General features: G+C 35.6%; 1 protein-coding gene across 2 annotated transcripts in view; it reads left to right on the top strand.

Annotated features, from left to right (window-relative positions):
* Positions 1 to 27,248, top strand: part of LOC143639791 (lysine-specific demethylase 6A-like) — a 207,952-nt gene that overhangs the window by 58,465 nt on the left and 122,239 nt on the right. For both annotated transcript variants that reach the window (XM_077107851.1, XM_077107852.1), the window contains exons 5-6: positions 14,463 to 14,521; positions 16,202 to 16,322. In XM_077107851.1, the coding sequence (XP_076963966.1) occupies positions 14,463 to 14,521; positions 16,202 to 16,322 (180 nt within the window). The remainder of the gene's footprint in view (positions 1 to 14,462; positions 14,522 to 16,201; positions 16,323 to 27,248) is intronic.

Genomic DNA, 27,248 nt, shown 5'->3' on the forward strand with positions numbered 1-27,248 from the left:
AATAAAGGATTAGACGGTAAGTGGTTATCAAATGAAACATTAGATTTGCACATGGTTATTGCCCAAGTATTTAACTCATTAGCTAACTCATCAATTTGATCCATAGTATATGGAGTAATAATTTTATTGGGAGAAATTCCAAACACTCCCTTTGCTGCTTTTATTCCTTTGAGTATTAATTGTCCTACAGCCTCAGGATACCTAGTAAGAATAGTGTTAGGAGAATAAGATAAATGTATCCATAATAATGGGCCCTCTTGCCAAAATACTCCTGTAGGAATATTGTTTGTTGGTAGTACAATAAATAATAAAGGCAAACTTATATCAATTCTATCCAAATGCATATTTTCCATATATTTTTCAATGATTTTTAATGCTTTTCTTGCTTCAGGTGTTAACATTCGGGGTGAATTTGGATCTGATGGACCTTTTAGGATATCAAATAAAGGTCCCAACTCTCCTGTTGGTATACCTAGATAAGGCCTTATCCAATTTATGTCTCCTAATAACTTTTGAAAGTCATTAAGTGATTTGAGTTGATCTACTCGTATTTGAATATTTGGTGGACGGACCATGGTTGAGGATAATAGAACTCCTAAATAATTAATTGGAAAATTTAATTGTACTTTATCTATTGCTATCTCTAGATTATAATTTTTTAATAAGTTTGTAAGTGTGGCATAACATTCTAGCAATGTGTTTTTAGTTTTGTGTGCTAATAGTACATCATCCATATAGTGAAATATTTGTAGTTCAGGATTTTGATTTCTAAGTGGCTGGATTGCTTTGTTAACATAAATTTGACACGTAGTTGGGCTGTTAGCCATCCCTTGAGGGAGTACTTTCCATTCATATCTCTGATCAGGACCTTCATGATTCAGTGCAGGGATAGTAAATGCAAAACGTGGACTATCCTCAGGATGAATTGGAATTGAAAAAAAAACAATCTTTAATATCTATAACTAAAACATACCAAGTTTTTGGCAAAGCAGACAATTGAGGAATCCCTGATTGAGCAGGTCCCATAATAACCATCTCATTATTAATGGCTCTTAAATCTTGCAATAATCTCCATTTACCAGATTTCTTTTTGATGACAAAAATGGGAGTATTATGGGGAGATACAGAAGGTTGTATATGTCCTTCTGCTAATTGTTGTTTGACCAGATAATGGGCTGCTAGTATCTTTTCTTTAGTCAGGGGCCACTGAGGAACCCATACTGGTCTTTCTGATTTCCAAGTAATTTTTATTGTCTCAGTGGCCCTTTCTGAAAATCCAACCCATGTCTGTCTGTTCCTTGATCTATTTGTATTGATGCTGCTATACCTTGTTCTTGTTTTCCTAATCTTTTTCCTTTCCTAAAACTTTGTCTAGTCATAATAGTGGGTGCATTTTGGTTGATGTTATTTGTTAATGTCAAACCTAATTGATCTAGGACATCTCGTCCCCATAAATTTATAGGAAGATGATCCAATACTTATGGCTGTATAGTTCCTTCACATCCTTCAGGATCCTTCCAATCTAATACCATTGCACTTCTATGGCGATTAGTCGCCACTCCTAGGCCTCGAAGCGTTTGAGTGGCTTGTTGTAATGGCCAATGTTTTGGCCATTCTTGACGAGAGATGATGCTAAGGTCTGCACCTGTATCCAGTAGCCCATTAAATTCATGTCCTTGAATATTTAGTTTTAGCATGGGGCGAGAATCTAAATTTAAAGACAGCATAGCCCAATCTACACCTGTGGAGCCTAATCCCTTGGAACCTCTTTCTATAGCACAACTGGAAAATTTATCATGTAGGCTTGGTATTATTAGTAACTGTGCTATTCTATCTCCTGGTGAAATTACTGATATACCATTTGGAGAATTGGCTATAATTTTTATTTCACCTTCATAATCGGGATCAATTACCCCAGGACTTATCATAAGTCCTTTTAGAGTAGAAGAGTTGCGTCCCAATAATAAGCCTACTATTCCTTTGGGAAGAGGTTCTTTCACCCTTGTGGGAATGATTTGAACTCCCATCTCTGGAGTTAGTACTGATCTGGCGGAGGCGCAGATGTCCAACCTTGCGCTCTCTCTGGTTTGTCTGATGAGGGATCTGATGGACAATGTGTCCTGGGCACTACCCTGATGGGGTTGCTGGGTTCCTCCAGTGCTCTGTATATTTGTGGTTTTGGGCCCCGGAGCATTGGGCCCTCCTGTCCATTTTTTGGCAATGGAGCCCAATGCCTTTCTCCACGATATCGTGGATAAACACTTGGTCCTTGTTCGTTTTTTGATAATGAAGTACCCTCTATGGTGGTTTGAGAATGGCATCGTGGGCAAATACCCGGTATTCTACTCCTTTGATACCTAGTTTTGTTAAACCCTCCTCCTATGGGGCAATTCCTTTTAAAATGTCCTGTTTGTTCACAATTGTAGCATGTTCTTGGCCTGGAATCTAAAGCCTGTTTTACTGCAGCTGCCACAATTTGCCCTTGTTCATTAATGTCTCTGGCATCTAAAGCCTGTTTTACTGCAGCTGCCACAATTTTCCCTTGTTCATTAATGTCTCTGGCATCTAAAGCCTGTTTTACTGCAGCTGTCATGACTTGCTCTTGTTCATTAATGTCTCTACATAATTTAATATATGTGTTTAAATCTTCATGTTTCCATGGTCTAATGATATCTCTGCACCAACGATTCGCTTGGTCATAAGCCAGTTGTTTTATTAATGGCATTGCTTGTTCTGTATTCCCAAAAACTCTGGTAGCTGTTTGAATAAGCCTATCTACAAATTCAGCATAAGATTCATTAGTTCCTTGTATTATCTTAGATAATTGACCTTGTAAACCTCCATGTCCTTGTAAAGTCTTCCATGCCTTAACTGCATCTACAGCAATTTGTAAATATACACCAGGATCATATGCAATTTGTTGCTGCTGATCCTCATAAGGTCCCTTTCCTAACAACATATCTAGATTTCTCTGAGGATAACCAGCTGCTGCATTTCGCCTAGCCGTCTCCTTGCAAAATTCCTCATTGGCAACCTTCCATAACAGATATTGTCCTCCATTTAGCACAGCTTTACACATATTAGCCCAATCTGCTGGCGTCATGTTCAAGTTGGTAATGGATTCGACCAAGCTTACAGTGAAGGGTGCTTGAGGACCATAGGTTGTTACAGCCTCTTTTAGCTGCTTCACTGTTTTGAAATTTAAAGTATGGTAAATTCGCTGCCCTCCTACCTCAAATACAGGGCATGTTAATACTTGAGATCCTGTCTCAGGATCTGAACTATCCACTGCGGGGGCCTCAGCATATGGAAGTGGCCTTGTCAGTTGGACACTTACGTCCTCTGGTGATAGAAAGGTTTTAGTAGCAGTCTCCTTTTGTAACTTTCCCCCTGATGGCTTTTTCTGCTCTAAACTTTCTTTCTCTGTCTGATTAGCTCGAAAGACCTTCTCTTTTATTTGAATCTTTTCCTCTTTCTGACTAACTTGAGAGACCTCCTCTTTTACTTGAATCAATATGTCTTCTCCTTCCTCTACCTTTGTCTGAATTGAAGGCTTTGGACTAAGAAAACCAGATACCAATGCCCACAATGCCAATGTGCCAGCTGGCAGAGTTCCTGGGCTGTTCTTTTGTATTCTTTTAAAATCTTCACCATGATGGTTCCATTGTGATATATTTAACAACTCCTCCTTAAAAAGCCATAGGTTACATTTTTGCATTGTATCAACGTATGCCCTGACTGTTCTTGATTTTACTGAGATGCCTTCTTCCTCTAACAATTTACTTAACACTCTTTCAGTTTGTTATTTACTTGTTTCTGATCCCATATTTCTACTATAATACAACCCAACAAGATAACACCAAACAAAACCGAGACAGAATGAAATAAAAATGGAACAACAAAAATTCATTATAGCCTTTCTATCCTCCTTACATGTGCATCCATCCTTTCTCCCTTTCTGTTCCTCAGACGTAAATAGTTTTTCCTCAGAAGTGAGCGGTTTTTCTTCCGTCTCACTCATCTCCAGGGACAGGCAACTTAAAACAAAAATGAAGCAAAACAAAAGAGGAATCTTAAAATGGCTCCCCATCCTCTCGCCCTGCCCTCAGGGGAGAGCAGTTTACTTACCCTCAGTCGCTCCCCGTGCGAGCCACCAATTGCCGCAGTCTGGCTGGGCACAATTCAGGAGCCACTTGTCAAAAGAAACTAACTTTATTTTTAGAACTACACACGATAAACAAAACAGCTCCTCAGGAAAAAACCCTCAGAGCCCAACTGCCACCACCAGCTTCCCACACGCCACACACCCCAACAACCTCTTCCTCCCACAATCCTCCTGCTCTTGAGGCCGATTGGCTGGGTCGCATGGGCGGAGCCAAAAAAGTCCCCCAATGAGCAGCTCCGTGGCCTGAAAGGGCAGGGAAACAGCCCAATGAGCATCACCGCAGAGGAGCCAATCAGCTAGATGTTGCTGGGGCCGCTGTGAGCCAATCATCAGCTGGCAGTCTGAAAGTTTGCTGGGGCCCCTTCATCTCATCAGCTGGCAGTCTGAAAGTTTTCTGGGGCCCCTTCGGCTGTGGCTCTCAACAGGGATCTAATTCCATTTTAGTACATAAAAATATCCAATTTTTCCCAGCACTATTTGTTAAAAAGATTCTTTTACTCAATTTTATTTTTGGTCCCCTTGGTAAATAAGTATCAGAAGCTATAAGTATGTGGGTTTATCTCTATGCATTCTATTCTGTTCCACTGTTTTCACATCTATTTTGATGCCATACCATTCTGGTTTTGGTATGATATTTTGTAGTATAATTTCAGATCAGATATTATAATGCTTGTTGCATCACTCTTTTTTTCTGAATTGCTTTGGCTATTCTGGATCTCTTCATATAATTTTAAGGTTCTTTTTGACTAGGTCTGTGAAGAATGTCATTGGGATTTTGATGGACATTATATGAATGTATATATTGCTCTTGGTAGTATGGCCATTTTCACAAAATTAATTTTATCTTATCCAAGTTTATGGAATGACTTTCTGTCTTCTAAGGGGTATCTTCGATTTTTTTCTTCTGTGTTACGTAATTTTCATTAGAGATCTTTCAGCTTCTTGGTTAGATTAATTACCAAGTATTTTATTTATTCATTTTTTGGGGGAGTTATTGAAATGTGGATGGGTTTCTCATGTCTTTTAAGCCGGAGTTGCTATTTAATTTTCTTCTCTCTCGCCCGCGTGTTCTCTCTCTCTCTCTCTCTCTCTCTCTCTCTGTCTCTCACTGTCTTATTCTATGTTTAATTTATGTTTTAGTTGTCATTGGACCTTTATTGTATTTATTTTTATGAGGTGCTGACAAGGGGCTCAGAAGTTCACAGTCTGCAGAAGTTCACATAAAAGCAGTTTTTCTTTCACTGTTCTAGGCAAGTTAACCCTTCAAGGACTGCCGAAGTCTGGCTGGGCACAATTCAGGAGCCACTTGTCAAAAGAAACACCCTTTATTTTTAGAACCACACACACTGCACCACACAGCTCTTCAGGAAAAACCCTCAGAGCCCAACTGCCACCACCGGCTTCCCACAAACCTCTCCGCCTCCCCCACTCCTCCTGCTCTTTGAGGCTGATTGGCTGGGTCACGTGGGCAGAGCCAAAAAAAGTCCCCCAATGAGCAGCTCTGTGGTCTGAAAGGGTGGGGAAACAACCCAATGAGCATCACTGCAGAGGAGCCAATCAGCTGGCAGCTGGAAGTTTGCTGGGGCCCCTTCAACTGTGTCTCTCAACAAAGGACAGCACTGAGAAGGGGAGAGCTTCCCCCCAGCCCAGCTCTCCCAGCTGTTGCTATAAAGCCCAAATTGGTGACTTCTCTTATCTTAGAAATGTTGACATCTCTGTGAAGCTCCAGCTAAAGGCCAGAGACCGTGTTTACACATTTCTACAAACTACTATACTGGATATATATTTGTGAAAAATTTGTAAGGAAGTGTCCAGAATTTGGAGTGCTGATTTCTTCTCAGCCAGTGGCCAAGTAAAATAGGGCACTGTAGTGCTCACCTAGCACTTGCAAGGCCCTGGGTTCGACCCTCAACACTACATTAAACATAAATAAATAAAGGTATTATATCCAACTACAACTAAAAAATATCTTTTTAAAAAATTTATTCTAATTTATGGTTGTTGATTAGAATATTGGTTTACTTTTTAAAAAACTATTTTTTTTTTTTTTAGTTGGACACAATACCTTTATTTTTGTGGCTTTATATGTGATGCTGAGGATCGAACTCAGGGCCTCGCACGCAAGAGACAAAACACTTTACTGCCAAACCACAACCCCAGCCCCCTTGATTTACTTTAATTTAATATATTATTGATACAGTGTGGCTTGGAATTCTTATATCTTTCTATTTGTGTTCATTGTTTTGCTTTTCTTGCCTTCTGTGTAAATCTGAAACTTTTTGCTGTTTTGTTGTGCTCTCAGCTTTTGTTCCTGGTTTGTTTTGTTTGGTAATGTCATAGGTTAAAATTTTCAGCCTAGGCACTATTAACATGTAGGGCATGTTAGATATTTAGCAGCATCCCTAACTTCAACCTTCGAAATGCTGGAATTACCACCCATCTTCAAATGTGACAATTAAAAATGTCTCTAGTTGGGCCCAGTGTTGTCAATCCTGTAATGTCCATGGGAAGCCGATGTTGGAACATCACAAGTTTTGAGGCCAGTCTGGGCAACTCATTGAGAACGTTTCACAAAATAAAAAGCTTGGGAGACTGAGGCAGGAGGACCATGAGTTCAGAGACAGCTTCAGCAGCCGTGAGGTGCTAAGCAACTTAGTGAGACCTTATCTCTAAATAAAATACAAAATAGGGCTGGCTCAGAAGTCGAGTCCCTAAGTTCAATCCCTGGCACCGAAATAAATAAATAAATAAATAAATAAATAGGGGTAAAACTCAGGGATGTTCACCCTGGATTCAATTTCTAATGCCATAAAAATAAAAAAGAAAGGAAGGAAGAAGGGGTGAGAGGGAAGGAGGGAAGGATAAGAAGGAAGGGAATGAATAAGACAAAAATATCTCTAAACATTATGTCCTTGGTGGAAAACTCTTCTATGATTGAGACTCACTGCTTTATATTATTTCATGGTGCATATTTCAAATATTATACTGAATATTAAAAATTATTTTTTAATTTTCTGTTTAAATACTTTTAAGCAATAAGATTTTATTTTATTTCCTGTTCCCTCAGGACTGGCGGGACTGTAGGAAGATTGCTTTTTGGCAAAGAAAGCACTGGGGAAACTACTGAGTGGGCTCCTTTTGTAGAATTATTCTCTTAAACTCATCTGTTTGTCCTCTCCCAGTAGCATGTCATCGTTTGGGGATACATGTAGATCAAGGCTGTTCCACTCAGCCTGGTGGTGAAAAAAGAGCAGAAAGGAAGACACCATCGTGCTACAATCCCTTTGGCAGGCATATTTTATCACCTCCCAATAGCATGAAGGTGGGGACTAAGTGTTAAACACATTGGCCTTTAGAGAACATTACATATACAAATTATATTACTTAGCAGTAAGATTGTTGAAAATCTGCTGTGATATTGAGGTAGACAGGCATGTTACCCAAGGAACAATGGGTCTGGCTTATGGGTTTCTGGTAGTGGTGGCTGAATTAATGCTATTTCAGACTGTGGAAAAGTCCACAGGGTGATAGAACTGTAGGTAAGTTGCTGGGTGGTTTGACTGCTACTTAAGCAGGGTCTTCTTTCTTAAAATAGCCTTCCAAACATCTTGGATTTCACTGGGATTTTGAAAGCTCCCATAAAAACACATTTTTTTTTTTTTCCTGTAAATGGTTGCCAGGTTATTGTTGCTTTAGGATTATTTGTCCCCATACATTATCAGAGTTATTTTGGGCCTATATTTTCTCCTGCAAGTAATAGGTAGTTTGCTGAGGAATGTAACATATCCTGTCTACGTAAGCCAGCAGACTGCAGGTAAATTGCTTCTTGGAATGTAAAAAGGTCAGCATAGTGGGCCCAGTTTATAAAATTATTCGTATCGTTTTTTTGTTTTGTTTTGTTTTGTTTTTAAAGAGAGAGAGAGAGAACTTTTAGTTTTCGGCAGACACAACATCTCTGTATGTGGTGCTGAGGATTGAACCCAAGCCGCATGCATGCCAGGCGAGCGTGCTTCTGCTTGAGCCACATCCTCAGCTCGAATTATTCATATCTTAACCTTATGTTTCCACTGTCCTCATCTATTTGTCCCCTAATATTATTCTTCTTATTTTGCACCCCTTCCTCTACTCCTCTGGTCTTTTTTTTCTTGTTGGTCTACTTTTAGTTTTCATAAGATCTTCCCGTTCCCTGCCATTCCATCCAATTTCCCCCCCTTCTTCCTCTTAAAATTCCAACTATGAAAGAAAACACAATCTTTGACTTTCAGAATTTGGCTTATTTTGCTTTGCCTAATGCTTTCAAATTCTTCTTTGATGTTAGTGTAAAATGGTAATAATAGATTGAGTTGAGTAATGTTCTTTTGGGGGAAAAGAGTTTATAAAAGAGTGGTACTTATACTTTAAATGATTGCTATAGCATTTTCTGTTAAGCCATTTGTGCTAGAATTTTCTTTGGTTGGAGAAGTAATTTAGTCTCTTCAGTTGCAGATTTATTCAGATTATTGATTTCTATTTATGTTAATTTTGGTAGTTTATGTCTTCCTGGGGATTAATTAATCTCATTTAGGTTATTTATTGACATATGGTTGTTCATATTAATGCTTTACCATCTCTTTTATTTCTGGGTTGATATTGGTATTTTCCTCTAATTTGAAATTTTGATTTAATTGATTTTTCTCTGTTATCTATACCTTATTGAGTTGTTGTTGTTACTATTATTATTATTATTTGGTACTGGGGATGGAACCCAGGGGCACTCAATCACTGAGTCTCGTCCACACTATTTCATATTTTATTTAGAGATAGGCTCTCACTAAGTTGCTAAGTACCTCCCCATTGCTGAGACTGGCTTTGAACTCGAGATCTTCTTCTTTCAGCCTCCCTAGCTGGGATTACAGATATAACTCAGCACCCTACTTGATTTTTTTTGCTTTCCTACATATTTCATTTTTTTCCTTGCTTTGGTTTAGTTTGTTTTTTTAATTTAAAATTTATTTCTGTTAGTGTTTTAATGTGGTTAATTAGGATAATCTTGTGTTTCTTCCTTCTAGGAACTCATATTTCTGGCTATAAGTTGTCCTTGTAGTATTGCTATAGGTGCTTCCATCAATCTTGGTAGGTTGTGTTTTTGTTTTCTTTCTTATCATAGTACTTTCTGATTTCTCTTTTGTTCTTTGATCTACTGGAAATTTGTAATATATGCATATTTTTCACATATTTGTGATTTTTCTCTTCTGTGATTACAAATGTGTTCCATTGTGATTGTAAGAGATAGTTGTTCTGAATTTAATAGTTTGAAACAATTAAGTCTTGTTTTATGGGCTATTATATAGTCTACCCTCCAAAAAAATGTTTTTTGTGAACTTGAAAAGAATGTGTATTCTATTGCTGAGAGGAATGCCTGTACATTCTGTCAGGTCTGTTTGGCTTACCGTTTTTCAATCCTCTGTGTTTATAATGCTTTTTTACTTATTGTTCTATGCATGAACAATATAGCATTTGGGAAGAGTTTGTGAGAGTTAGTAGTAGTAGTGGTGGTGCTAATTCTTAATTTTTTATATATATATATATATATATATATATATATATATATATATATATAAATTCATCAGTGAAGTTATGTGGAAGTATTTATTACTGTTGATTGTCAAATTCACATTGTAGTTTTGTAAGTTCTATCATTTTGAAGGTATTTAAGCAATCAATGAAACTATATGTGTCAGTGCATATTCATCCTCTTCATTTTTGTGTTTTTTCAGATTTCCATTTTGCATTTTCTCAAAATTGTGAATTTCTCATATATGACCCAGTGTGTTCCATTATGACTGGAAAGCAGAACATTGTCTGATAGAGAGTAATGGTTGTTCCTTTCTTTGCTGCATTGTATTCCTAGGGTGTATTTGTGAGTGTGTGCATGCACATTCTTTCTATATTTTGTTTAAACTTTAGTATTTGGTTAGAAAGTAAAATATTTAAATTACTATACTTTTTGCCTGTGGTTATAGATAACAGGCTTTTTCTCTCTTATTCTCTCACCACTGTCCATCCTTCCATGGCCTGGCTTGAAATCTTTTGCAGGGCTCTTCTTAACAGACATAAGAGAATCTAGGGATTTCAACTGAGTGTCATATTTTGAGTCTTAAGGTACTTGGACCTTTCCACTTTAAATTCTGGCTATAAGTTGTCCTTGTAGTATTGCTATAGGTGCTTCCATCAATCTTGGTAGGTTGTGTTTGCCGACTCCGACCAGCAGAGTCGAACAAAAGAAAAACAAGGACCTGGCGGAACTGTAACAGGTTTTATTGAAGGCGCAACAAGAGGAACCCGGTACCAAGAAAGTGCGTAGTATAAATAGGACATAGGAGCCAATCACAGAGAAGGTCATATCTCAACTTTGTGGACACATAATAGGGAAGACAGGAAGCATTTACTGGGCCTGAGCTCTTGGCCAATGGGGTGGACTTCCTGGTACAGGCACAAACTTGTTTACGCCGAAGGCGGCTGATTTGGCCCAAAACCAAGCCCCATCTTTCCTTGGGCAGGGGACAGCCCTCGGCCACAGGAACTGTCCCCGACAGTGTTTTTGTTGTTGGCTTGAACAGGTCTTAAACTAATTTCTATACAAATGGTATTTCCTTCTATATCTAATGATAACTAGCTTTCTGTTTACCATGTGAGATGAAGTTTTTTGTAAGAAATTAAGATAGTTGGTTTTATAAAATGTTTTTATTATTATAAATATTAACTTATTACTTGTATAAATTAAATGATTTAAGAAAAATATTAAGTGAATTATAATTGATTTTTGGATATTTAAAATGTGTTAGAATTATAGTTTTAAAAGTTTGAAAGATGGGGGCTGGGGATGTGGCTCAAGCGGTAGCGCGCTCGCCTGGCATGCTTGCAGCCCGGGTTCGATTCTCAGCACCACATACAAACAAAGATGCAAAAAAAAAAAAAGTTTGAAAGATGGAATTGGGAGAGAGAAGATATTCTAGGCAAAAACATTTTGGGAAGCAGAGACATAACTTATATAATTTGTATTTTTAAAGAAATAATAAACTAGTATGACAAAGAATTGCAAACATTATGTGGGTTACCCTATATTTTTATGACATAGTGTTTAAGTATGCACTGACAACTATCTGATATAATTTTCCAAAGGTAATTATTTGTTAAAGAATTTGTGGGTTATACACGCTTATGATTTTTTTTAACGAATTAACATTAGTTTAAATGATGTTAACTTAATGACCTAATATATTCATGAGTATACATGTTTCCTGTGAAAAAAATACTTTCTCAGGCCATCACCTTTTAAAGAATAATCTCTTGACAATTGAAATAGTGACATTTATTGGATCATCATTGTTCTCTAAGCAGAATAATTGTTTTTTTAAATGGTTTTTTATTTTTATTTTATTTTTAAAATAATTTTTTATTTTAAATTTAATTTTTTTACTTTAAATTCAATTTAAATTATTTAAAAATAAAATATTTTTGTAATAAACCCTAGGGTACTTTGCCCATATCCCTTTGTTATTTTTTCATATCCCTTTGTTATTGCTTTATGAACATTGAGCACTTAAGAACTGTCTTTGGCAGGCAGCTACTATAGGATAATTAGCATCACCGCCTCTTCCTTTAAGGAATATCAAAGATGGTAGTCACCTCTGGGGATGAATACTCTAGCTTTCCAACCCTACATTAGGGTCTCTGAGTAGAATTCCATACTGTCACACAAAATCCCCAGACTAACTATAACAGGATAACTCAGTAATGAACTTTTGGGGGGCTCACTTCCTTCACTGTCTGATAAAAATACTATCCTGATTTACTCTTAAAAACATTTATAACTAGAAATCAAGGCAAAAGTTTAAAAAGTTGTCATAGTAGGAACTAAATAAAAATTTACATTTAATGTTTCAATGAATGGCTTGACTATATTTGGAATTGTGGAATTTTTCTCTTATTTGGTCTTAAAGTCACTTTGTGAAGAGTAACTGCATAGTCTAGCCTTGCTATAATAGTAGTAGTCCAGGGAAGGTACTTGTAGATGCTTATATTGTGCCATTTATAGAATATTTGTTTTTTTCCAATGGATAGCCTGTTGCATAGGTTTATGACTCATGACCAGGTAACTCTATCAAAGTAAAATTGTTTTTACTGGTTAGGTACTTCTGGCTTTTTTGACCTGTGTGAAGTTTATTTCTACCAAGATAGTTGTTCTCTAGGAGAGCTTTGATCAAGAGAGAGTTAGGCTTGGGCTTATAAGTCAAGTGAGAGACAGGAGGCCACATGAAATAACAGAAGCAGCTTATTACTTACTGATTCAAGAGAAAAGAAGGCAGCATATTTGTTAGGGCAAACAGGAAGAAAGGAACAATCTGACACATGTACTTAACCAACCGGTGAACATCAAGTGAGAGCCAGTGAAAGTGAAGAAACTATGGGCCAAAGTCTGTTGGGGATCAGACCTTGCCCAAGATGGTTGCTTTAGGAGAGATCTAGGTTACAGAAAAAGGCAGGAATTCTGAAATGTCATACAATAGCTGAGAGGTTTTCCTACATAATGTGTAAAATTATGTGGAGTTTAAGAGACAATCGGGTGAATCAGCTAGGTTCTATCTAGCTGTCCTTTAGGGAAGTGATCACCAGGATCAAGATGTGAGGAGATGGAACATAGCGAATTGTATCATTGGTGGCTAAGTCCTATATGAGAAAGTTATAAAATGGATGGGGTAGAGCAGTATAAAATTATTAATAATTTAGTTCAGTAAATCTATATATGCACTGTAAACAGTGATATTAAAAAATCAATTAGCTATGTGACTTTGGGGAGTTAATTTGTTTTTAATTCTAAAATAACATTAACATTTAATAATATTGAAAAGAAAGTTGATTTCAATTTGAAAAGTAGAAATAATCAGAGAAAGGTGTAGACAATAGAAAAGTACAATCTAAAGATTTTCTTATTCCTGAATGTCTCTTTTGGATTTCTTTCAGAGAGTTCTATTTTTTTTTTTTTTTTTTGTTAGAATGGGTTGATTGAAAAGAAATCAAAATACTTTCCCAGTTGCATGACTTTGGCGTTATATGTTTGATTCAGTGTTTGTGGTTTTTTGTTTTTTTTTAATTAATTTTTATTGTAGGTTGTTCAAAACATTACATAGTTCTTGATATATCATATTTCACACTTTGATTCCAGTGGGATATGAACTCCCATTTTTACCCCGTATACAGATTGCAGAAGCACATCAGTTGCACATCCATTGATTTACATATTGCCATCCTAGTGTCTGTTGTATTCTGCTGCCTTTCCTATCCTCTACTATCCCCCCTCCCCCCTCCCCTCCCCTCTTCTCTCTCTACCCCCTCTACTGTAATTCATTTCTCCCCCTTATATTTTTCCCCCTTTCCCCTCACTTCCTCTTGTATGTAATTTTGTATACCCCTGAGGATCTCCTTCCATTTCCATGCAATTTCCCTTCTCTATCCCTTTCCCTCCCACCTCTCATCCCTGTTTAATGTTAATCTTCTTCTCATGCTCTTCGTCCCTACTCTGTTCTTAATTACTCTTCTTATATCAAAGAAGACATTTGGCATTTGTTTTTAAGGGATTGGCTAGCTTCACTTAGTATAATCTGCTCTAATGCCATCCATTTCCCTGCAAGTTCTATGATTTTTCATTTTTTAATGCAGAGTAATACTCCATTGTGTATAAATGCCACATTTTTTTTATCCATTCGTCTATTGAAGAGCATCTAGGTTGGTTCCACAGTCTTGCTATTGTGAATTGTGCTGCTATGAACATGGATGTAGCAGTGTCCCTATAGTGTGCTCTTTTTAGGTCTTTAGGGAATAGACCGAGTAGGGGAATAGCTGGGTCAAATGGTGGTTCCATACCGAGCTTTCCAAGAAATCTCCATACTGCTTTCCAAATTGGCTGCACCAATTTGCAATCCCACCAGCAATGTACAAGTGAACCCTTTTCCCCACATCCTCACCAGCACTTGTTGTTGTTTGACTTCCTAATGGCTGCCAATTTTACTGGAGTGAGATGGTATCTTAGGGTGGTTTTGATTTGAATTTCTCTGACTGCTAGAGATGGTGAGCATTTTTTCATGTACTTGTTGATTGATTGTATGTCCTCCTCTGAGAAATGTCTGTTCAGGTCCTTGGTCCATTTGTTGATTGGGTTATTTGTTATCTTATTGTCTAATTTTTTTAGTTCTTTGCAATGCACTTTAAATATGTAGTAGATATAAAACTTTTAATACAAGTTCCTTTGCTTTTTCAGAATGCTGCCTTTTTATATGGTCTTGGTTTGGTCTACTTCTATTACAATGCATTTCACTGGTAAGTTGACTTATTCCAGGATTTTCAAATAAATTGTAGTATGTGTCATAACACAAAATATTTTAATACCCATAAGAATCGTTTCAGAAGAATCATTTTTACCTTTCTTCCAACCGCTTATATAGATAGGAACATTGGCCAATAACTGGTAACTAAATTATAAATTCTTGGTGGCAACCTGGTTATAAACTTTCAATATCCTACTGGTAATAACAATTCAGCATTGAGTATTACCTATGAATATAATCAATTGAGGATTAACTATGATCCTACTTTCTGCCTTTTAGAATTGTAAGAGTTCAAAGGAAAATAAATTGGAGCCTCCCATTGTGGTGCACACCTGTAATCCCAGTGGCTCAGAAGGTTGAGGCAGGAGGATCTCAACTGCAAAACCAGCCTCAGCAACAGTGAGGCAAAGAGCAATTCAGTGTGATCCTGTCTCTAAATACAAAATAGGACTGGGGTTGTGGCTTAGTGATCAAGTGCTCCTGAGTTCAGTCCTGGGTATCAACAGAATAGAAAAGAAATCAGTTTATGACCAAGAATTGCAAACCTGTTATGTAGGCTATATATATCCTGTATTATTTGTAACATAGTTCTTAAATATGTACTGACAACTGTTTGATATAGTGTACCAAAGGTAAATATTTAACTCAGGAAGCTTCTAGTTTCTTCTTTCCTTATTTGGAGAGTTGTTTATTATGTCAGCTCTGGAATTTTGTTAAGAATTTGTGGATTATCAATGCTTATGATTTTTTCCGTGAATTAACATTGTTTTACGTGATAGTACATTTTTATGTGGTTAGCTATATTTAAAACCAAGAATAGTTTGGGACCACTTTCAAGTTTCTGATAATTCTTAAAAGATCCTATTTATAGCATTCACAATTCTGAACATTTAGAACAATAGGAGATCTTAGTTTTAATGTTTAATTTTGGGATAAGGAAAATGGGATGTATTATTTATTTATTTATTTATTTATTTTTTAGTTCTCGGCGGACACAACATCTTTATTTGTATGTGGTGCTGAGGATCGAACCCGGGCCGCACGCATGCCAGGCGAGCGCGCCACCGCTTGAGCCACATCCCCAGCCCCAGTTTTTATTCAGTGTTATTTAGACATTTATTTAGTAGCACACACAGGTCTGTTAGGAGTTTAGATTACAATGTAAACTTGAGTCTTGGATTTATAACAAAGGTGATGGCATTATATTGTTGTGAAAGTAAGAATGGTCCTTTCCACCAATTACACTAGACAACAGGAATCCTATGTTGGGTGGCTGGAGCAGTCAACCCTGTTCTGTATCATACCTATTTAAAATTCCCTCCAGGTGGATTATAAATGAAAATATAAAAAGCCCCCTCCTCCAAAAATCTTCTATAAGTATAGTTATATGGAACAACAGAACTAATACCCTCACTGTCTCACCTTTTCAAGAATTTTCCATTGTCCCTTTCTGTTGCACTGAAAATTTTATGGAACTTTTTAAGTATTGTCAAATAATTGGAAAAAATTAAGTAGAAATTATCCTGAGCTTCCCATTTTCTAAAATTTTTTATAGTACTTATTTATAATTATTTTTATAAAATTGATAATGTCCATTAAAATTAGGCAGCCACCATGTTATCTTTACTGTACATATTAAAAAGTTAATTTCTTGTATTTGTATTTTTTTCAGGGCAATTAAAGCATTTCAGGATGTGCTTTACATTGACCCCAGCTTTTGTCGAGCTAAGGAAATTCATTTACGACTTGGGCTTATGTTCAAAGTGAACACAGATTATGAATCCAGTTTAAAGGTAGGTGATATGAGATTTTCCAGAGATAAAATAATTTTTTATGGCTGTTTGTGTGTAAAAAGTGTTGGAGTTTATGGTAACACTATAGAAATTCAGAAAATTTAGGATATGAACTAAAAGATAAGAAAGGGTGGGTTTTGGGTTATAAAAATTCTAAGACTTGCAAGGTAACTTTTGGTATGTTAAGATTCTTAATCTAATATCTAGTAATAATATACTAATTTTTGTTTTCAAGTTTTAAATAAGTTTGTGATCAGGAGATGGTTGCCAGGTATTGATTTCATTTCAGCGTAAACATTATTGTCTTCTAAGTGATTGCCACCATTGAGAAGAGAATGAATTGATTAGTGATTCTGTATTAATCCTTCATCTTTGATTTCTATAGGTCTTATTAGGAAGCTCCATTCCTTTAACAGTGGCACAAATATGACAGCAAATTTATATAACAGAATTTTCTCTGTGAGGCCTTTGGACTGCCAGTTGATGAGTGTGAAATTATTAGAAAGAAATACTACATTATTGTTCAAATATGTTAATTCTAACATAAGTTTGATTTCTCAAAAAGTGTTTAATTTCCTTGGTTTATGCCATGTTTTTATCTTACAAGGCATTTTATGGAAATAGAACTTCCCTGAAGACAAATTTATTGCTTTTGGAAAGAATTAGAGTTTCTGAAGAAAAAGCATGTTTTGTGAAAAGTATGACTATTAAGAATGTTTGGCCTTTTCCAGGTGTAGATCTTTTGTAGATTATCTTGATTTTAAAGATAGCATGTATATCTTTTTTTATTTAGTAAGATATACTTTGTACTCAGTAACATGAAAATGCCTAATAAATTTTTTTTGATATTCCAATACAAATTTATTTTAAAATATTTTTATTAACATGTATATGAATTGTACATATTCAGGGGGTTCAGTGTACTTAAATACATACATGTAGAATGCACTAATGAAATTCACTCACTATCTTCCCACCATACTTGCACTCTATTTCCCAGTCTCTAAAGTTCAGTGATTTGTTAGAAGGACTCAGATAACTCATGTTACAGTTTTTATATATATATATATATATATATATATATATATATATATATATATATATATATATTTTTTTTTTTTTTTTTTTTTTTTTTTTTTTTGACTTAAAGCTTTATGGTTGCACATAGTATCTGGGTTCATTCTACAAACCCATACATGCATGAATTTGATTTCAGTTTATGATTCCCTTTCCCTCTTCCTTTTCCTTCTTTTCCTACCTCCCCTTCCCTATTCTTTTTCCTCTGCTCTGTTTTCTTTCACTCCTCTACTTATATTTGATTAGTTCTTTCTATCTAGGAATAAAGATGAAGTTCCCTGTGGTACATTTGTATATGAATATAACATGATTTTTAAGAATGCATTCTTTACTGCCTCCTCATACCAGTCTGTCTATGGGACCAGTCTGTCTATTCTCTCTTGCCATCTCCTTAGATAAGCCTTTCTATATTGTTGATCTGATTTTTATGTGGTCCTATCCTTCCTTCCCCCTTTCTTTATTTTACTGTAGCTTCTACATATGAGAGAAAACATATGACCTTTGAGTTTTGGGGCTTGGTTTATTTCGCTTAGTATGATTTTCTCCATTTCCATCAATTCTCTGGCAAATGCTGTAGAACTGCATTGTGTGATGTATATCTCATCCATCTATACATCGCACAATAGATGGATGAATAAGAAATTGTGATATACATGTGAATATGTATGTGCTCATATGTATATATCATAATTCTTAATTCATTTATCTATTGACAAACACCTGGGTTGGTCCCATAATTTAGCTATTGTGAATTTTGCTGCTGTACACATTGGGATGGCTATATTGCTATAGTGTGCCAATTCTAGATCTTCTGAGAAAAAATATCAGGGAGTAGGATAGCTGAGTCATATGGTGGTTCTAACTCTATTTTTTGAGGAATTCCATACCGCTTTTTAGAGTATTGTACTAGTTTGCAGTCCCACGAAAATGTTCAGTTGTATCTTTCCCCCCCACAATCTCCCAGTATTTATTGTTGTTTGCATTCTTGATCATTGCCATTCTGACTGAAGTAAGATGAAATCTTTGTGTAGTTTTGATTTGCATTTTCCTGGTTGCTAGAGATACTGGCTAAATGTTTGTTACAGATTTTGTATGTCCTACAAACCAGAGAATGTTTATTGCCTGGCTCTTCACAAATGTTATACTTGAAGAAGCTATGAATCCATTTTCTTCTTTGGACTTAAACTCTTTCTTTGCAGTCATTGACAGGATAACTTGGTCTCATATGAGCATAGTTTCACCTTGGTCTCATATGAGAACAGTTGGACTTTCTTGTTAGGTAAGAAATTTCTTGCCCTCTACTCCCATTTCTTTTTCTTTGCTCTTTTTTTCCTTTGCTACTCAAGTTATATTTCGTATTTTCATCTTTACTAGTATTATTTTCAGGTGTGAAATTATCACCTTAAAAACTTTACTCCCTCATTGGAAAAGGGTCCTGAGGAGTTCATGGAAATGTGTTGGGACAGTTTTACCAAAGGTCAATCATTGCTCTTATCACATTACCTTTTGTGCCTAGTATTTAGGCCCTATTAATCACGAGGCTTCAGCCTGGGTTACTCAGAAGTTGCTTTTGTTGTTGTTGTTGTTATTTTGCATTTTGAAGATTCAGAAGTTCATGGATATACCCAGCATTCCAAGGTTAATGGGTGTTTGTCTTTTGAGATCTAGTATCTTTCTTTTTTCTGTATTCCCAATTGCTATCTCTTGATTAGATGCTTTATAGTACAAATTAAAAAATTTCTTTAAAGTTTATGTATGTTGTGTGTGTATGTGTAATTTATACATTTTATATATACACATGTGCATAAAAAAAGAATGTCTAGAAAAGCAAAATTAAAAAGTAGGCATATCATTGTCTAATTTTTATTATCGGATATATTTGATATAAAGTTTAATTTTGATTGTCAAATATAAATAATATTAAATAAATGTACTTGGAACATTATAAGTAGAAAAAGAGAATTGAAAAGTTTATAAAGTGTGCATTGAAAGTCTTTGCTTAGCCAACAAACAGGATCATTATTTCTGCACAGATTTTTCTTTCACTCTGCAATTATAATCATCAGTGCTGATCACAGAAGGCAATTTATCCAAATCTTCATAGTTCATTACAAAAATATAGAGAAACCAATCATGCACACAAACTACACACAAATAGGCTAATGGCAACGAGGAAGAGATTGTGAAACATTTAAGTTTAAGATAAGCAAGTAGTGCTGTGTATGAATCCAAATGCAGTTTTTAGTAACCAGTTCCATTTTATTCTATACAGTAATAATTAAATTTAAACTACCATACAATGAAGAAATGAATTCAGGGTCTCTTTTGATCTACTAAATATTCTTTTGATGGGCATAGAATTTAAAACTATATCAAGTTTGTTAGTATTAAGTGAAAATTTTTACATTTGTGAAATATCCCTAACCCTAACCCTAACCCTATATGATTTACTTCTAAATTATATAATCAAAACAAATGGATATCAGAGAAAAAAGTAGCTTTGGTAATCTGGTTTTGAAGAATTATGAGAAAATGTTTCCTAATCATGAAATATTTAATATTTGTGGATAAAATGGTATCACTAGAACTTTCCTCCTCATTATATAATAGCAAGTTTATGGTAGTATTTATAGTATGGTCATTCTTGTATCATGGGGAATTGATTCTAGGACTCCCTGCAAATACCAAAATGACAAAATACTTGTTATAACCTTATTGAGGTTTGAAAATGAGGTATTCCCCAAAAGCTCTCGTGTTAATGCAAGATTGTTTAGAGGTAAAGTGACTGGATTGTGAGAGCCATAACCTAATTAGTCCATCTTTGTTTGAAAGATCTGAGTTGAATACTGTGAGAGAAATATGACTAACCTGATAGTGAGGTTCAGAAGAATTTGGAGCTGGCTTGTGGGAGGAATTTGGAAAAATTTAGAGATGCAATCTCAAAAGTCTTTAGAATGTTGCAAGCAGTCTTTAATGAATGATACTGGTGAACGCTCAGAGGTCAAGAATACCAATAGGATTGCTTTTTGCACTCATGAGGTTTTGGAGGGAAATGAAAGTACTCTTGAGAATTGGACTAGGGACCTTTCATATTATATAATATATAATATATAATAGCAAAGAGCTTTTCTACATTTTGCCCATTTCCTAAGACTTGATGTGAAGCTGAACTTAAAAGTGGTGAACTTAAAAAAAAAAAAAAAAAGTGATGTACTTTAGGAAATTTAAAGGTAGCTCAGCATTCAGTGACATGTGGCAGCTTTTTAGCAGGTATGCTATGAGAATCAGGAGAAGAAAGCAGAATTGAAGGATTTTAAGAACTTGTAGTTTGGCCAGGAAAGTGCATGTAAAATTAAGTTATGGTTGTTCAGGAAATATCAATCCCTTAGGATATTTTAAGGACTTTTTATAAAGACAGTAGGAAAGGGGGCTTGAATGCCTTCAGGAAATTGCAGGACTACATTCATTGCAAATTTAGGGGTGTAAAAGGGAAAGTTCCTTTCAGAAAAACCATAGAATTGCTTTACATACATACAGGGACCTAAGAAGTGCTTTACTCAGCTCAGCTACCTAGACACTACCTAGAGTCTGCTGCAGTAGTCATTTCCGGGGGCTCAGCTACTGCTTGAGCTGGCAGCAGACCTTGGCAGCATCTACATAGTGCTGGTTCTGCAGAAATGTAGGATGGTAGAGTTAAAGGTCTTGGAGGCTTCATCTGAAATCTTAGGGAAGACTTTAGAGGTCAGGAAAAGTATAATCAACTTTGAGTCCTTCCTGGCTGCCCTGAAGAGAAGATTCCTGAAGCTGTGAAAATGAAGTTGAAGCTCTAATGGAAACTTCAGGAATTAAGAGATCAGTAATGTGGATTGTCTGCCAAGAAAAGCTTTTGACTAAGAGAGACTGAGTGTACTACAATAGCAAAAGGAGTGGGGAAATTCACTTGGAAATAAAATCTCATAACTGTGTATACTAGATGCTGAATGAGGAGTTATGGGTGACGCACCAGGACCTGATTACTTGACTGGTAAAAGGGTTTCAGTCTTTTTTTTGCCCCATCCCTTCTTTCTTTGGTTCTCTTCCCCACCTTGGAATGGGAGTATTTATTCTGTGATACTATATAACTTAGACTTGATTTTCTCAGGGGTTTCCACCTAAGAGTTTTCCTTGAGTGTTAGGTAAGACTTTGGAATTGGACTTTTGGACAATGCTGAAATTTAAGACTGTGGGACTCTTGCTTATGGACCAAATGAATTTACATTGTGGAATGGATACGAGATTTTGGAGGTCAGGGAAAAGATGTTAGTCTTGGATATTGAGTGTTCCCCAGAAGCTTGTGTTACTGTTGGAGTGTTTGGAAGGCAGTGATTTGATTTAGATCTGTAACCTCTACAATTCATTCTAGTTTGAATGGACTGATTGGATGTTAACTGTAGGCAAGTAGGGCAAAGCTATACAAGGTGGGTCACTAGTATTGTGCTCTAGATGGGTGCATTCTGCCCTGTGACTCGATTCTACCTCTCTTTGAGCTCCCTGACACTGCTATGAGCTCAGAACTTTCCTGCCTTAGGACGTTCCCCCATGAAGTACTACCTTTTTTGGGCCCAGAACAATGAAATGGGCCCTTATGTGGAATGAGACCTCCGAAACTGACCAAATAAACTTAACTTTCTGAAGTTGTTCGTGTATAGTATTTTGTTTATAGTATTACCAAAATTGACTAAAACATACAAACATTTTTTTCTTATTGATTATCTTTAGTTTACTTGTAGTACTTAATGCAGTGAACAGCACATCTCAAATATTTGGGGTGACAATACCGCCTGTATTAATACATATAGATTTATTTTTACCCCATTATCGGATTTTGGTATATGTAACGTTCTGGAAGTGATTCTGCCTGGATAATGTAAGTGTGATTTAAATAGTTATTGCATGCAATTGTTTATGGAAAAATTACAGAAAAAAAGGTGTGTATGTTCAATTCAGGCAGTTTTTTATTTCAGAATAATTTTAGTTTCCAGTTGGTTAAATCTGGATTTAGAGAGTGGTGACTGTATATCATAATAAAGATAATAATCTTGAATTTAACCTATTAGCAATTTTATAATTCATCAATAATTATATTGTTCATTTGGTAGTTGGTGGAATTTTTAAATTTTTTTTTTGTAGTAAGATTTATTTGATAGAGAAAGCATGTTTTGATTTACATTTCTGAAGTAAGGTCATTCGGAAGACTGTATGATTTTAAGTTTGAGAGAATTTAATGAACCCCTTTCTCCAAGTAAAGGATGAAATGACTAGAGATATGTCTCCAGCATCCCTAAAATCCCCAGCTCCCCGTCCACTTACAAAATTGCTTGATTTTCTTTGTTTTGGAATTCCTCATATGTTCACATATCATTATTTAGTTTGTCTGTTATTTGACCTTTCTTTTTTAAAAATATTTATTTTTCAGTTGTAATTGGACACAATACCTTTATTTATTTTTATGTGGTGCTGAGGATTGAACCCAGGTTGCGCACATGCTAGGCAAGTGCTCTACCACTGAACCACAACCCCAGCCCTATTATTTGACCTTTCAAAAAGTTATTTAATGAACAATAAAATTTTCCCAGTGCTGCACCCTTGTGTCTGGCTTAATTCCTATTTTGAGTTTCTGAATTTTCAGTGAAATTAGTTTTGGTTGAATTCTGCTAAATAGGTATGAAATTGTTATTAAATACTGGAAGACATGGCAAACTATTTCGTAAACTTATTATAATCTTAGTTACTTGGTACAAATATATTAACTCCTAAAAGTTTTGTAGATAAATTTTAATTACCATATTTGCATGGTGAGGTATGAATTAGCTCATTTTTATAATTACATTAGTATGATGATTGATAATTCACTGAATTTTCAGTTTTTCTCGACATCAATTTGTAATTATTTATTTGTTCCTAACTTATTTTGTAACTTAAAGGTAAGCATTTTTGTTTACTTCCCTTTTTGTGTGTATAGGGGTACCAGGGATTGAACTGAGGGGCACTGAACGGCTGAGACACATCCCCAACCCTTCTTTGTACTTTAATATTTAGAGACAGAGTTTCACTGAGTTGCTAAGTGCCTTGCTTTTTGCTGAGGCTTGCTTTGATTCTCTTGTCTCAGCCTGCCAAACCATTGGATTACAGGCATGCTGCACCACTGTGCCTGGCTTACTTCCCATTTTGAGTATCTGAATTTTCAGTAAAATTAGTTTTGGTTGAATTCTACTAAATAAGTATGAAATTATGTTATTGAATACTGGAATACATCGCAAACTATTTTGTATTTTGTAAGGACATTAAGGCATCTTGTTGGACGCGATAGATAAATAAATATCTATTTATAAGAAATACAAATTTGAAATACAAATAGAATGATGATTTTAATAAATTGATCATTTTTTTCTTTCCATTCCCTTATTTTTGGAGAACTAGAAAAGTTTCTTTTTTTTATTAGTTGTTCAAAACATTACAAAGCTCTTGACATATCATATTTCATACATTTGTTTCAAGTGGGTTATGAACTCCCATTTTTACCATGTATACAGATTTCAGAATCACATCGGTTTCACATCCATGTTTATACATACTGCCATACTAGTGTCTGTTGTATTCTACTGCCTTTCCTTTCCCCTACTATCCCCCCTACTCCCATCTTCTCTCTCTACCCTATCTACTGTAATTCATTTCTCTCTTTTTTTCCCCTTTCCCCTCACCTACTCTTATATGTAATTTTGTATAACAATGAGGGTCTCCTTCCATTTCCATGCAATTTCCCTTCTCTCTCCCTTTCCCTCCCACCTCTCGTCCCTGTTTAATGGTAATCTTCTTCTCATGCTCTTCCTCCTTGCTCTGTTTTTGAGTTGCCCTCCTTATATCAAAGAAGACATTCGGCATTTGTTTTTTAGGGATTGGCTAGCTTCACTTAGCATAATCTGCTCTAATGCCATCCATTTCCCTGCAAATGCCATGATTTTGTTATTTTTTAGTGCTGAGTAATACTCCATTGTGTATAAATGCCACCTTTTTTTTTTTATCCATTCATCTGTTAAAGGGCATCTAGGTTGATTCCACAGTCAAGCTATTGTGAATTGTGCTGCTATGAACATCAATGTAGCTGTATCCCTATAGGTCTTTGGGGAATAGTCTGAAAAGGGGAGTAGCTGGGTCAAATGGCAGTTCCATTCCCAGCTTTCCAAGAAATCTCCATACTGCTTTCCAAATTGGACACACCAATTTGCCGTCCCACCAGCAATGTACAAGTGTACCCTTTTCCCCACATCCTCACTATCACTTGTTGTTGTTTGACTTCATAATGGCTGCTGTTCTTAATGGAGTTAGATGTTTTCTTAGGGTGGTTTTAATTTCCATTTCTTTGACTGTTAGAGATGTTGAGCATTTTTTTGTGTATTTGTTGATTAATTGTATATCCTCCTCTGAGAAGTGTCTGTTCAGGTCTTTGACCCATTTGTTGATTGGGTTATTTGTTTTCTTATTGTTTAATTTTTTTGAGTTCTTTATATACTCTGGACATTAAGGCTCTATCTGAAGTGTGAGGAGTAAAAATTTGTTCCCAGGATGTAGGCTCCCTATTTACCTCTCTTATTGTTTCTCTTGCTGAGAAAATTTGTTTTAGTTTGAGTATGGCCCATTTGTTGATTCTTGATTTTAACTCTTGTGCTATAGGTGTCCTATTAAGGAATTTGGAGCCTGACCCCATAAGATGTAGATTAGAGCCAACTTTTTCTTCTATCAGACTCAGTGTCTCTGGTTTGATATCAAACTCCTTGATCCATTTTGAGTTAACTTTTGTGCATGTTGAGAGAAAGGGATTCAGTTTCATTTTGTTGCATATGTATTTCCAGTTTTCCCAGCACCATTTGTTGAAGATGCTATCCTTTCTTCATTGCATGCTTTTAGCACCTTTGTCAAATATAAGGTAGCTATAATTTTGTGGATTGGTCTCTGTGTCTTCTATTCTGTACCATTGGTCCACCCACCTTTTTTGGTACCAGTACCATGCTGTTTTTGTTACTATTGCTCTGTGGTATAGTTTAAAGTTAGTATCGCTATACCACCAATTTCACTCTTCCTGCTTAGAATTGCTTTTGCTATTCTGGGTCTTTTATTTTTCCATATGAATTTCATGATTACTTTATTTCTACAAGAAATGCCATTGGGATTTTGATTGGCATTGCATTAAACCTATAGAGAACTTTTGATAATATCGCCATTTTGATAATGTTAGTTCTGCCTATCCATGAACAGGGTATATTTTTCCATCTTCTAAGATCTTCTTCTATTTCTCTCTTTAGGGTTCTGTAGTTTTCATTGTATAAATCTTTCACCTCTTTTATTAGGTTCATTCCCAAGTATTTTATTTTTTTGAGGATATTGTGAATGGGGTGGTTGTCTCATTTCCATTTCAGAAGATTTGTCACTGATATACAGGAATGCCTTTGATTTATGGGTGTTGATTTTATATCTTGCCACTTTGCTGAATTCATTTACTAGCTCTAGTAGTTTCTTTGTAGAACCTTTTGGGTCTGCTAGGTATAGGATCATGTCATTCGCAAATAGTGCCAATTTAAGTTCTTTTCCTATCTTTATGCCTTTAATTTCTTTCGTCTGTCTAATTGCTCTGGCCAGTGTTTTGAGAACTATGTTGAAGAGAAGTTGTGAGAGAGGGCATCCCTGTCTTGTTCCAGATTTTAGAGGGAATGCCTTCAATTTTTCTCCGTTTAGAATGATGCTAGCCTGAGGCTTAGCATAGATAGCTTTTACAATGTTGAGGTAAGTTCCTGTTATCCCTAGTTTTTCTAGTGTTTTGAACATAAAGGGATGCTGTACTTTGTTGAATGCTTTTTTTGCATCTATTGAGATTATCATATGGTTTTTATCTTTAAATCTATTGATATGGTGAATAACATTTATTGATTTCTGTATATTGAACCAGCCTTGCAACCCAGGGATGAATCCTACTTGATCATAGTACAATTTTTTTGATATGTTTTCGTATCCAATTCACCAGAATTTTATTGAGGATTTTTGCATCTAGGTTCATTAGAGATATTGGTCTGTAGTTTTCTTTCTTTGAAGTGTCTTTGTCTGGTTTCGGAATCAGGGTGATGTTGGCCTCGTAGAATAAATTTGGAAAAGCTCCTTCTTTTTCTATTTCCTGAAATAACTTAAAAAATATTGGTATTAGTTCTTCTTTAAAGGTTTTGTAAAACTCTGCTGTATACCCATCTGGGCCTGGGCTTTTCTTGGTTGGTAGTCTTTTCATGGCTTCTTCTATTTCCTCCTTTGTTATTGGTCTGTTTAAGTTGTGTGCATCCTCCTGACTCAATCTGGGCAGATCATATGACTTAAGATATTTATTGATGTCTTCACTATCTTCTATTTTATTGGAATATAGGGTTTCAAAATAATTTCTAATTATCTTATGTATTTCTGTAGTGTCTATTGTGATATTGCTTTTTTCATCCAGCATGTTAATAATTTGAGTTATCACTCTTCTTCTCTTCGTTAGCATGGCTAAGGGTCTGTCGATCTTATTTATTTTTTCGAAGAACCAACTTTTAGTTTTGTCAGTTTTTTCAATAGTTTCTTTTGTTTCAATTTCATTGATTTCAGCTCTGATTTTAATTATTTCTTGCCTTCTACTACATTTGCTGTTGTTTTGCACTTCTTTTTCTAGGGTTTTGAGATGAAGTGTGAGATCATTTATTTCTTGGTTTTTTTCTTTTTTTTGAGGAATGAACTCCAGGCAATGAATTTTTCTCTTAAAATTGCTTTCATTATGTCCCATAGATTCTATATGTT

This window comes from Callospermophilus lateralis, chromosome Y, assembly GCF_048772815.1.
Source record: "Callospermophilus lateralis isolate mCalLat2 chromosome Y, mCalLat2.hap1, whole genome shotgun sequence".
NCBI classification, from domain to species: domain Eukaryota; kingdom Metazoa; phylum Chordata; class Mammalia; order Rodentia; family Sciuridae; genus Callospermophilus; species Callospermophilus lateralis.